General features: G+C 48.3%; 1 protein-coding gene across 2 annotated transcripts in view; it reads left to right on the top strand.

Moving 5' to 3' along the window:
* CSMD1 (CUB and Sushi multiple domains 1) overlaps positions 1-12,811 on the top strand; it is a 980,559-nt gene that overhangs the window by 776,929 nt on the left and 190,819 nt on the right. For both annotated transcript variants that reach the window (XM_055136180.1, XM_055136183.1), the window contains exon 9: positions 12,580-12,704. In XM_055136180.1, coding sequence (XP_054992155.1) covers positions 12,580-12,704 — 125 coding nt within the window. The remainder of the gene's footprint in view (positions 1-12,579; positions 12,705-12,811) is intronic.

Raw genomic sequence — 12,811 nt, forward strand, 5'->3', positions numbered from 1 at the left:
TGCTTGGGGGATGTAGTGCTGGCAATGGAACCAAACAAACCGCATGCAGCCTGACCCCTGCATTGTCTCAGCACCTAGTAGGAGCCTTTCTGTCAGAAAAAAAGACTATGGGGTTTTGTCCAGACGTGTCCCTGTATTGATGGAGGGGATCTCTCCCACTTTTCTTGTTTAGTTCATCACAGTGAGGAATCGCTTACCCGAGCGTGCATTCTGAGCGTGCTCCATTATCCTGCCCATGTGTTGGTGCGTTCGATGGGCTCATTCTTCTCTAGAATCTTTTTGTGTATGTTCATGACACATGTTGACTTTGACAGCCTGATTCTGTCACGACTTGGGCTTTGACAGGTTGGTTTTCTTTCTGAATAGTGGTCTCATGCAATATTTAGGACGTTTTTCTCATACATCCCAGAAAATTTTGAGTCAAGTTGATAGTGTTTCTTAAATTTTGTGGAGATTCATCAGTAAAACCATCTGAAAGTGGAATGACCTGTTTTTTGCTTTTTGATTTTTGGGACAAACCCCCGCTTGTGAGCTCAGCAATTCCTCCTGGCAGGCCAAGGAGACCTGATGGGGTAAGTTCCTTACCTGCTAGACTGGCCCCAGAATTTTCTTATAGTAATGTTTTGTTCTAAATTACAAATTCAACTTCATTTTCTACATCGCTACCACTTTAGGATCTCTCTCTCCACTTGAATATTACTAAGGCCCATATTTCAAGGAATTAAAAAATTTCATCAAATTTGTCCATTTTTTTAAAAATTCTTTTATTGATTCACCATGTGGAAAGTTACAAAGCTTTCAGGTTAAAGTCTCAGTTATACAGTGCTCAAACACCCATCCCTTCACCAGTGCACATATTCCACCACCAAGAATCACGATATACCTCCCCCCTTTCCCCCACCTCCCCAGCCCCCCACCCCGCATGTGTAACTGGTAAATTTCACTTTACTTTCACTTTACTTTGATTACATTCAATATTTCAATAAAAAAATTCACTATTATTGATTTGGAGTTTCTCCCCCCTAAAGTCAATCTGCTGAAAAGAAAGCATTTGGTAATTTGTTTTCCATTGCTGAGAATGAAGAGATATGAGGTCAGGAGGCCGCACTAGCAGCAGCATAGTTTTGGATTTCTGTATTTTAATATTTTAGTAACTAAGTCCAGAGAAATGTCTGTTAGGAATCGCAACATTGTAAGCTTGTACATCTCAGCTACTTTATATTCCACATATGAGTGCGATCTTTCTATGTCTGTCTCTTTCTTTCTGACTCATTTCACTCAGCATGATGCTTTCCATGTTGATCCACTTATATGCAAATTTCATGACTTCATGTTTTCTGACAGCTACGTAGTATTCCATTGTGTAAATATACCAGAGTTTCTTTAGCCAATCATCTGTTTTCGGGCACTCTGGTTTTTTCCATATTGTGGCTATTGTAAACAGAGCAGCAGTGAACATGGAAATGCAGATGTCATCTCTACTATACCTTTTTGCCTCTCCGGGATATATTCCCAGGAGTGGTATTGCTGGGTCAAATGGGAGCTCAATTTCTAACTTTTTGAGAATTGTCCATATTGTTTTCCAAAAGGGCTGAACCAGTCGGCATTCCCACCAGCAGTGAAGGAGAGTCCCTTTCTCCCCACATCCACGCCAACACCGGTTGCTTTTGTTTTTTGGGATGTGGGCCAGTCTCTGTGGTGTGAGATGATATCTCATTGTTGTTTTGATCTGCATCTCCCTGATGATTAGTGCTGTTGAACATTTTCTCATGTGCCTCTCAGCCATTCGGATTTCTTCTTTTGAAAAGTTTCTGTTCATTTCATCACCCCATTTTTTGATTGGGTTGGCAGTTTTCTTGTGGAGTTCAACCAGTGCATTGTATATCCTTGTTATCAACCCTTTATCGGATGGGTACTGCATAAATATCCTTTCCCATTCTGTAGATTGTCTTTGTATTTTGGTCACTGTTTCTTTTGAGTTGCAGAAGCTTCTTAGTTTGAGATAGTCCCATTTATTTATCTTTGTTTTTACTTGCTTGGCCAGTGGCGTGTCAGCTTTGAAGATACCTTTGGCTTCAATGTCGTGGAGGGTTTTGCCGACCTTATCTTCAATGTACCTTAGGGATTCTGGTCTGATGTTGAGGTCTTTAATCCATTTTGATCTGATTTTTGTACATGGTGATAGATGGAGGTCTAAGCCCATTTTTTTGCATGTAGCCGTCCAGTTTTGCCAGCACAATTTGTTAGACATGCTTTCCTTGCTCCACTTCACATTTCGTGCTCCCTTATCAAAGATTAGATGATCATATATTTGGGGGTGTGTGTCAGAGTATTCAACCCTATTCCATTGGTCTGCACCTCTGCCTTTGTTCCAATACCATGCTGTTTTAATGACTACCGCTTTGTAGTAGAGTTGGAAGTTGGGAAGGTTGATTCCTCCCATTTTCTTTTTCCCAAGGATTGCTTTAGCTATTCGTGGGGGCTTATTGTTCCATATGAATTTCAGGAGCGCTTGCTCCATTTCTTTGAAGAATGTCAAGGGTATCCCTATAGGGATCTCATTGAATTTGTACAATGCTTTGGGGAGAATTGTCATTTTGACAATATTAATTCTTCCAACCCATGAGCAGGAGATGTCTTTCCATTTCCTTGTGTCCTCTTTTATTTCCTGAAGTAGTGTTTTATAGTTTTCATTATACAAGTCCTTTACCTCCTTTGTTAAGCTGATTCCGAGGTACTTGATTTTTTGAGGCGCAATTGTGAATGGGATTGCTTTTCTCAGGTCACTTTCTTCTCTCTCATTATTTGCATATAGAAAAGCCATGGACTTTTGGATATTGATTCTATAGCCTGCAACTTTACTATATGAGTCTATTGTTTCCAGGAGTTTCTTGGTAGAGGTTTTAGGGTTCTCTAGGTATAGTATCATATCATCTGCGAATAGTGAGAGCTTGATTTCTTCCTTTCCTACCTGAATGCCCTTAATATCTTTTTCTTGCCTAATCGCTATTGCAAGTACTTCCAGTACTATATTGAACAGAAGTGGAGAGAGTGGGCATCCTTGTCTCATCCCTGTTCTCAGAGGGAAGGCTCTTAGTTTTTTCCCATTGAGGACAATGCTTGCCATAGGCTTGTGATAAATGGCTTTGACTATATTGAGGAAGGTCCCTTCTATACCCATTTTGGCGAGTGTTTTCATCATAAACGGATGCTGGATCTTGTCAAATGCTTTCTCTGCATCTATTGATATGATTATATAATTTTTATCTTTTCTTTTGTTGATATGATGGATTATGTTGATTGATTTCCGGATGTTAAACCATCCTTGCATCCCCGGGATGAATCCCACTTGGTCGTGGTTGAGGATCTTCGCATCTGTGTTCATCAGGGATATTGGCCTGTAGTTTTCTTTTTTTGTGGTGTCTTTGTTTGCTTTTGGTATTAGGGAGATATGAGCCTCATAGAAACTGTTTGGGAGGGTTTCTGTTTCTTCAATTTCCTGGAAAAGCTTGAGAAGGACTGGCAGAAGGTCCTCTTTAAATGTTTGGAAGAACTCCCTAGTGAACCCGTCTGGACCAGGGCTTTTGTTTTTGGGAAGACTTTTGATTACCATTTCAATTTCCTTGATGTTAATTGGACTATTCAGGTACTCCAGGTCTTTTTGGTTCAGCCTTGGGAGATTATAGGAGTCGAGGAATTTATCCATTTCTTCTAGATTCTCTTGTTTCGTGGCATAGAGATTTTCAAAGTAGTCTCTGATGATCTTTTGAATTTCATTGGTTTCTGTTGTGATGTCCCCCTTTTCATTTCTGATTCGGCTTATAAGGGTTCTCTCTCTCTCTTTCTTTGTGAGTCTTGCTAGTGGTTTATCAATCTTGTTTATTTTCTCGAAGAACCAGCTCTTGGTTTCACTGATCTTTCGGATTGTCTTTTGGGTTTCCATGTCCTTAATTTCTGCTCTAAGTTTTATTATCTCTTTCCTTCTGCCTGGTTTGGGATCCTTTTGTTGGTCCTTTTCTAACGTCTTGAGCTGTGAAGTCAAGTTATTTATGTGGGCCCTTTCTTCCTTCCTGAGATATGCTTGCAGAGCTATAAATTTTCCCCTTAAAACGGCTTTAGCTGCATCCCACAAGTTCTGGTAGCTCGTGTCTTCATTCTCATTTGTTTCTAGGTACCTTTTGAGTTCTTCCTTGATTTCCTTCCTGACCCACTCATTGTTCAATATCGAGCTATTTAATTTCCAGGTGTTTGATTTGGTTTTCTGCATCTGTCCGCGATTAAGTTTTATCTTCAGTGCATCATGATCTGAAAAGATAGCTGGTACAATGTCTATCTTTTTTATTCTTTTGAGGTATGCTGTGTGGCCCAGCGCATGGTCTATTCTGGAAAATGTTCCATGTGCACTGGAAAAGAATGTGTATTCCTTTTTTTGGGGATATAAAGCCCTGTATAGATCTATTAGCCCTCTCTCTTCTATTTCTTCCTTCAAAGCCAGTATTTCCTTGGTTAGTTTTAATCTGCTTGATCTGTCTAGAGGAGACAGTGCGGTGTTGAAGTCTCCAACTACTATTGTGTTGCTCGAGATGTCCTTCTTAAGGTCTCTTAGCAGCTGTTGTAGGTATTTAGCTGGTCCCTCATTGTGTGCGTAGACATTTAGGAGTGTGATTTCTTCCTGATGTACACATCCCGTGATTAATAAAAAGTGGCCTTCACTATCCCTTCTAATCTTTTTCAACCTGAAGTCTATGTTGTCTGATACTAGTAAAGCCACCCCAGCTTTCTTGAGGGAGTTGTTTGCTTGCAGGATTGTTTTCCATCCTTTGACTTTGAGTCTGTGTTTGTTCTGGCTATTCAGATGTGTTTCTTGCAGGCAGCAGAATGTTGGGTTGAGTCTCTGAATCCATTTTGCCAGTCTGTGTCTCTTAATTGGTGAATTCAGACCATTGACATTAAGGGAGATTATTGTTATGGTATTTTGTGCCATCTTTGTGCAAGGGTTTGTTGTGCTTGTAGGGGTTGTTCTTGTCTTACAATAGCCCCTTTAGTGCTTCTTTTAGGTTTGGTTTTGAGTCTATGAAGTTCCTGAGCTGTTGTTTATCCCCAAAGTAGTGTATGATTCCTTCTAGTTTGAATGAGAGTTTAGCCGGATAAAGTATTCTTGGTGAAGCGTTGATTTCATTGAGTTTTTTCACTATATCCCACCATTGCCTTCGAGCTTGGAGGGTTTCCTCTGATAGATCTGCTGTGAGTCTAAGGGGTGCTCCTTTGTATGCAATTTCCTTCTTGGACCTTGCTGCTTGCAGTATTGTGTCTCTCTGAACGATGACCATCATTGTAACTATGATATGTCTTGGGGTTTTTCTGTTAGGATCTCTTTTAGCTGGCACTCTTCGGGCGTCTTGAATCTGGATGCCCGCATTGTCCAGCTGTGGGAAGTTTTCCGCAATGATTTGTTTGACTGTGTCTTTTTCGTTGGGGTTGGTTCCCTGTGGTTCTGTTAGTCCAATGATTCTAATGTTGTTCCTCTTGAAATCATCCCCTAGGACTCTGATTCTGGCTAGAGCTATTTTAAGGTCTCTTGCCATGGTTTGTTGTTGCCTGTAGGCCTCTTGCAGCTCATCTTCAAGCATACTGATTCTGTCTTCGGCTGCAGTCATCCTATTGTTGAGGGCAGCCAGAGAGTTTTTGATTTCATGTACCGAATCCTTCATTTCTTTTTGAAGGTTTTTTATTTCTGCTCTCATTTCTTCCCGTATTTTGTCGGCTGTCTGTTGTATTGTTTCTGCCAGGTCTTCCTTGAAGTTGTCCATCTTTGCATTGAGTTCATTGAACATGTTGGGATTTCAACTCTGAATTCTTTCTCAGAGAGGTCAAGTTTGTAGGAAACGCCCATTGAGGTTTCCAGACTCCTTTGATCGTCCTCTGCTTGCACTGGGGATTTTTGCTGTTTCTTCATGTTGTTGTTGTGGTATGAAAGAGGGCCCTTGAAGATGAGTATCCCTGTTTCCTTTTGTTGCGAAAAAGGATTGTGGATAGGCTCAGTTAATAGTGGTTGGCTTTTTACTTGCTGTTTGTAGAACCTGGTCTACTGAGATGTTTCCTTCAATTCTTATGTGAAGTCTTGTGTTTTATTGTGCTACTGCTTGCGAATAGCTAGGATGTTAGTCTTGGATAGGATGTTGAGGAAAGCCTTAGCTTTGGCCGCTCGTAATGAGGCCACGCCCACTTTTCTTAGGCCACGCCCCTTTCCCACAACCCGGCAGCGGTCACAGACCTTTGCAGAAAGACAGAATGGCGGTGGCGCTTGGGGTCGGCGTGCCGGCCACTCGGCCGGCAGTCCGGAGGGGAGGGAAGCGCAGGGTGCTCCAAATTTGTCCATTTTAATGGATAAATATTTTATAATAAGCTCTTATAGTCATAATATCACAGTTCTAATTCCTGATAATTGGTAACCTGTGTTTTCTATTTCACCTGATCTAACTGGAGATATACCAGTGTTAGTGATCCCCCCAAAAATCAACTTCAGGCTGGAAAGATAGTGGGTGGGGGCCTTATCCCCTACACCCTGCAGTGGTTTCATCTCAGACACTACCTGTGATTCCCAGAGCACTACCAGGAGTGATCTGTGCACAGAGCCAGGAGTCAGCCCTGAGCAAATCCAGATAGGCCCCAAAACAGACCAAAAAAAATCACATTTGATTTCACTGATTTTTGTCTTTTGAATTTATTTGCCTTACAAGCCACTGATTATGCTCTGGTGTGTTATTATTTTCGGTACCTAATTACTAAGGGATTTATTTTCTTTTATTTTTCTGTTTTTTCCTAATAATTAAAGGTATAATTTAATATATTTTCTTTCAGGAGTGGGTGTTTAGTGCTACAAATGCTACGCCTAGGAATTCTTTAGCTCCTTTCAACAATTTTTGCTTTCTACTTTCTCCTCTACTTATGTATTTAATTCTACTTTCTCCTCTACTTATGTATTTAATCCATCGGTTATTTATGTGCTGTTTAGTCCCCAGGGATCTAGGTATTTCAGAGAACACAGTTAAATGGACTTGTCCACTCCTTGAAACCTTTCACATTTATTACAACTTGTTTTCTTGAAGTCAGGGTCAGGCTGCATTCTGCCTTGGCCAACGCCTGAATCGCAGGGGAAGAGAAGTGATTGGGAGGAGAAGGCGGGAGGTTTGTGGGCGGAGGGACAGGGCTGTGCATCATTTACTGCCCTCACGCCCTGTCACTGACTGGCAAGACACCAGCAAGGGCCCTGGGTTCCCCTTCTCTGCATGGCTATCTTTGAGTACCCCTGCTATTGGCGTGGGTATTGGTGGTATTGGTATTGCTGTTGGTGGTATTCTCACCCACTTCAGCCCACCACTCCCCGCCACCAGGGCTGGTACACATGACGGTGCTCGGCGTGGTTAAACATGCACAGTGCCGGAGGAACTTCCCCGTCAGGTGGCGTGAGGTATCTCAGAGGGAGGAGGTCAGGCCTTATTGGTTTTATGCTTTATTGCCATGCCCAGCCCTGGTAGGCACCCTCTTCTGTGAAATTGGATCAAATTGGCGTTAACAAGCCAGTCCCTGGAGATGAGCCGTCAGCGCCTCATTAGTACCCGAGAAAGCAGTAAGAGAGCCGCCCGGAACAGCAGAGCCCTCCAGCGGGACCCGGGCTCAGAGCAGAGCTGGGGCTGCAGGAGAGAGATTGGGGGTTAGAGAGTAAATGCTCAAAGCCCGCTGCTCTCAGCCCTAGACCCCTCGGAGCTCTGGCCTCTGTTCTTTGCTCTGCTTGGCCCTCTGTGCAGGGAAGGCCCTGGGGTGGAACCCCATCACCAGTGGCAGGGGAGGGGGGGGAGAGAAGCCCACGTGATCAGTGAGAAGAGAAGTGGCAGCCACCATCCGCTGCAGGTCTGTGCGGCCTTCGGGATACAAAGATAACTTTGTAGCACTGAAATATCGCTGCAACAAGCTTATTATTTTTTCATTATTTAACTGCAGGGCTTTCTGCCCTTGCCCCCTTGAGTTTAGAAATATCTGCTCATACGAACATTACTTAAACATGGAAATGAATGTGGTAATTTCCCCCTCAAATATGCTTGTTATTATTTCTCCGGATCATTTTATACGTGACGAGGGCCTGAGGAAATCACGGCCACCGTAGAACACAGTGGTGCTCGGCGAATCCATGGGCATCATCTTCCCAGCGGGTGGCTAGAGCAGTGGACAGATGCCCAGGCTCCTGACCGCCTCTCCCCTTGGATGGAGCCAACCCTGGTTCAAATAGGAGCTCTGCACTTAACCCTTGCACACCGCCAGGGCTCATCCCCGAACTCGGAGCCAGGCATCTCCCCCGAGTGCCGCCGGGCGGCGGTGGCTGTCCCTAGATCATTGCCAGAGATGGTCATCTGGACGCTCTCCCCATGATCTGCATCCAGGCCCCGTCTCCAGGTTCGGAAGGATGGGAAGTAGCTGGTCGCTGCCAATGCTTCAAGCTACAGTCTCTGTGCAACTCACAGTCCTAGGGTTCCCAACCCCAAAGATGGGCTCAGGGACACCAGTGCCATGGCAGCCGCTACCCACCACCCCAGCACAGGAGCACTGCACGGGAGCACTACATGAGAGCACCTGCACGGGAGTACCTACCTTCTGCCGCACAGGCGACTCAGCTGCCTGCCCACAGTGTCAGCGTCCACTCTACTCACACGGGCAGAGCTTGCCCAAGACCACTCACCTGCTGATCATTGGCACGGGGAGGCCTTGCGGCCAGCAGGGCACCTGCATACCCACCTTCTTGCTGCCCTGGGGCTCCCGCCGGAGCTCAAAGTCACTTTATTTTATTTCGGGTTTTGTTTAGGGCTACACCCGGTGCTTTTCTGGGCTCACTCCTGGCTCTGCACTCAGGAATCACTCCCAGGGGTGTTCACGGGGCCGTATGGGGTGCCGGGCATCAAGCCCGGGTTGGCCTGTGCAAGGCGCATGCCCGCCCACCACGCCCTGCCCCGCCCTGCCCCTCTGGTCCCCTACGTCACTTTCATTCCTTTGCAGCAACAGTTGTGGGACCGTCTCAGATATTGGTCCACCGAGCCATTCCCGAGGAAAGCTGTACTTGGCAGTGATCTGTCTCCGAACTTGATGATGTTTAGAAAGAATTCACTCACCTAGAATGACACCTCAGACTGCAGACAAATGGTGGGGCAGGAAATGTCTTTAGAGCCCGAGAATGGAGGTACAAACCTTCTAGAATACTAAGCGCAAGAGATGGAAAAAAAATCACCTATTCCATTTAAGAGAATGAAAACCTGCTACCTTAGCTGTTTTACCTAAATAGTGTCTTTCTGTGTTTCTTTTGCATAAACTTTCTATCTGGACCTTATACAAAATCAGTTTCTATCTCTGTTTCCTTTTGCTTGTTTGTTTTATTTCCTTTGGGGCCACTCCTGGCAGTGCTCAGGGATGACTCCTGACTCTGCTCTGATCACACCTCACAGGGTTTTGGGGGCCATATGGGGTCGTGGGGGTCGGATCTGGGTCAGCTGTGTGCCAGGCAAATAAACAATCCGCTGTGCTGTTGCTCCAGTCCCCAGTTTCCAATAATTAACAATGGTCAAGATTGTGCAACATAATCCAAGGGCTCGTGCCAATGGGAGGTACCACAAATGATGTTTTATGGCAGTTTTTCTTCTTTGGGAGGGGGTTGCTTTAGTCTGGGGGGCCACACCCTGCAATGTTCAGGGGTAACTCCTGGCTTTGCACTTAGGAATCAGTCCTGGCAGCGGACCCTATGGGACGCCTGGTATGGCGGGCCCGCCGTTTGCAAGGCAAGTGCCCTCCCTGCCATACTATCCGCTCCATCTCATTGTCTGGCGTTTTTTCTAAGATTGCTTTCCAGATTACCACCCTAGGGTCAAAGACCCCATTTTTCTCCATACCTAGAGAAAGTAGCATATCAGTTCTCACTCGGCATGATCCCGGGAAGTGTCAGCACGGCCCAACCCCAGCTCTCCGAGTACCTGCGTCCTCAGACTGCGTGATTGCTGCGTGTGGGAGCTGTGTGTGCCAAGCACAGCTTCTTGAATAGCCTTTATGATTGTCAGTGGAAACTAGGATTATTTTTATATTCTTTTATAAGTTGTACTTCCCCAAATCATATAATCAGTGGCATATTGCACTACAGTGGAATATCTCCTAAAATAGTTTCATAGAACCCAATTTGCCCTGATTCTTGGTGAGAGAAGCTGCCCGGGCAGATAAAGGGGAAAAGTTCCCGGTGCTTCTGATGAAGGCAAAGCAGAATTTTCCGCATTAAATGGTGGTGGGTTGAGAGGTTCCATTAGAATGGAAAGATGCTTAATCTTGTCTCTTCCAGAAAATATTCCCAACCGGCTTGCCCCGGTTAGAGATCTTGGCACTGATGCTGCCAGGGTGGCGAGAGAAGCGTGAGCAATGCTGGGCCCCGGGGCTAGGGTGGGGCGAAGAGGAGGAGAGGACACTGTCTGTCCCCTTCCCCTCTTCCTCTGCATCGCTAGGAACCTTTACCCTGCGCCCGGGCCACTCGCCCTGCGCCCAAGGTGCCCGCTCTCTCCTTCCTTCGAATCAGCCCCAGAGGCGGCACCAGGAGATCCCTGCAGCGGCCACGGCGCTGCCAGAGAGAATCGATAACTCTCCAGACACGGAGCCAGGCGCCAGCCCCGGAGCGGAGCCGTGCCCTACTTTCCCTGACGTGCCCCCCGAGCCCCCCCACCACAGAGCTGGTGCCCAGGGGCTTCCTGTTCTCAGATGCAGCCAAAGTCATTTTGCTCAGGAGTCAAAGCCATTTGTCATGTCACCAGCTGGTCGGGGGCCCCCTGAGCCCCTTCCTCCACAAGGCCTCGGCCAAGGGCAGCACCACTGACCTTCCCAGGCAGAGGCAGTGAGAGCGACAGAGCTCTGCAGGGGCTCCTTCTCAGTGCTCGGGGCTCCTTCTCAGTGCTCAGGGACTCCATCACAGTGCTTAAGGATTCCATCACAGTGCTCAGGGCTCCATCACAGTGCTTAGAGACCCCATCACAGTGCTTAAAGACTATCATGGTGCTTGGGGACTCCATTACAGTGGAGTCCATCGCAGTGCTCCATCACAGTGCTCAGGACTCCTTCTCGGTGCTTAGGTCTCCATCACAGTGCTCGGGGGCTCCATCACAGTGCTCAGGGCCCCATCACAGTGCTCAGAGACTCCATCACAGTGCTTAGGGTCTCCATGTTGGTGCTTCGGGGCTCCTGGACCTTCATGGCAGTGTCTGGAGAGGACCTGAGAACGATGCCCCTCGGGCTCTGCCCCAGGGCCATCCAGAGGGGCTGAGGGCTCACACCCGGTGGATTCTGGGGCTGTGCAGTGCCACAGATGAGACAGGGGCCGCTGGCTTGGCCCGGGAACAGCGGGCACTCAGCATGGCCCAGAAACATGCCTGGTGAGGCGCGGCTGACCAGGCTGGCGGGGACGTGCTGCTGCCTGGGGTGTGCGGGGCTGGTCAGGGCCAGCCCAGGGTGGACACGTGTGCCCTGCCCACCTGCAGACCCTGCTCTCTCCCATACTAGCTCATTTGACTGAGCTCGTTTCTGCCTTTGTCTCTTCTTTGGGACAAGAACAGACGCCTGGTAGAGCTTTAGCCGTGCTGAGAGGGCCTCGGACCCCCTGCAGCACCCGCTGTCCCCTGTGGGACCCCGGGAAGGTGGCCCCTGGGATGCTCGTCTTTCCCCGCCAGCAGGGCGGAGCGAGCAGCCTCGGGTAGTGGTGATGGGCACCCCCGCCCCCGCCACATGCTCTGTCACTGTCCCCACCCCAACCTCCTCAGCACACGCCCAGCAGGAAGGTCCACCCTTTGCAGGGGTGCAGGGGCCTGCGCTGACCCCAGAGAGGTGGAACAGTGGGGAGGGGGAGCCTCCCCTGCCCGATGCTACCTGGGGTTGATCCCAGCACCCAGTAGGGTCGCCCATGTACCACCAGGAGGTTCCTGGGTGTGGGAGCAAGAGGAAGCCCCTGAAGCCCTGAGCATCGCTGGGGGTGGCCCAGCTCCCACCCACCCCCCAAACATAAGGGTCCTGCCCTTGTGCCCTGTGGGATTTGGCCCGGGGATGAAAGGATAGTTCAGCCCACGCGCATCCATGGCTGGGAGCGTCAGGCCCACAAAGGTGGAGTCGTGGCTGTACTGTGGACGCAGAGAGAGCCTCGAGCGAGACCCAGCGTCCTTCAGCTCACCGAAGCCTCTGCCTGGGAGACGTAACTCCAAACCCCCTCCTGGCCCATCATCCTCTTCCCGGTCCTGAAGGTGGACATGACCGTGTCCGGGGCCCTCAGCCCTGTCCAGCCCTCCAGTGAGGAGGAGGAGAAGGAGGAGGTGGAGGAGGAGGAAGAGGAAGAGTGCTGGGCTGGGGGCTCTGGGCCTGGTGGGACAGGCTGCGTCTGACCCGAGCCCTGGGGCCTCCTGGGGGGTCAGGCCATTTGCAGCTCTGACACACGAGTCCCCCAGCGTGCTGTGAGATGACCTTCTCTCTCTCTCTCTGTCTCTCTCTCTATCTCTCTCTCTCTCTCTCTGTCCTCAGGGTTGGGGCCAGTGTCCACTTCTCATGTGAGGACAGCTACGTGCTCCAGGGCTCTAAGAGCATAACCTGCCAGAGGGTGACCGAGACGCTGGCCGCCTGGAGTGACCACCGGCCCATTTGCCGAGGTGAATGACTCTTCTGAGGTCCTGGGGTGGGGCAGTCCCCACAGGGCCCTGGGGGGTGGTCACTACAGGGTCCTTGGGGGTGGTCATTACAGGGTCCTGCGGGGTGG

Source organism: Sorex araneus, chromosome 1, assembly GCF_027595985.1.
Source record: "Sorex araneus isolate mSorAra2 chromosome 1, mSorAra2.pri, whole genome shotgun sequence".
NCBI classification, from domain to species: Eukaryota; Metazoa; Chordata; class Mammalia; order Eulipotyphla; family Soricidae; genus Sorex; species Sorex araneus.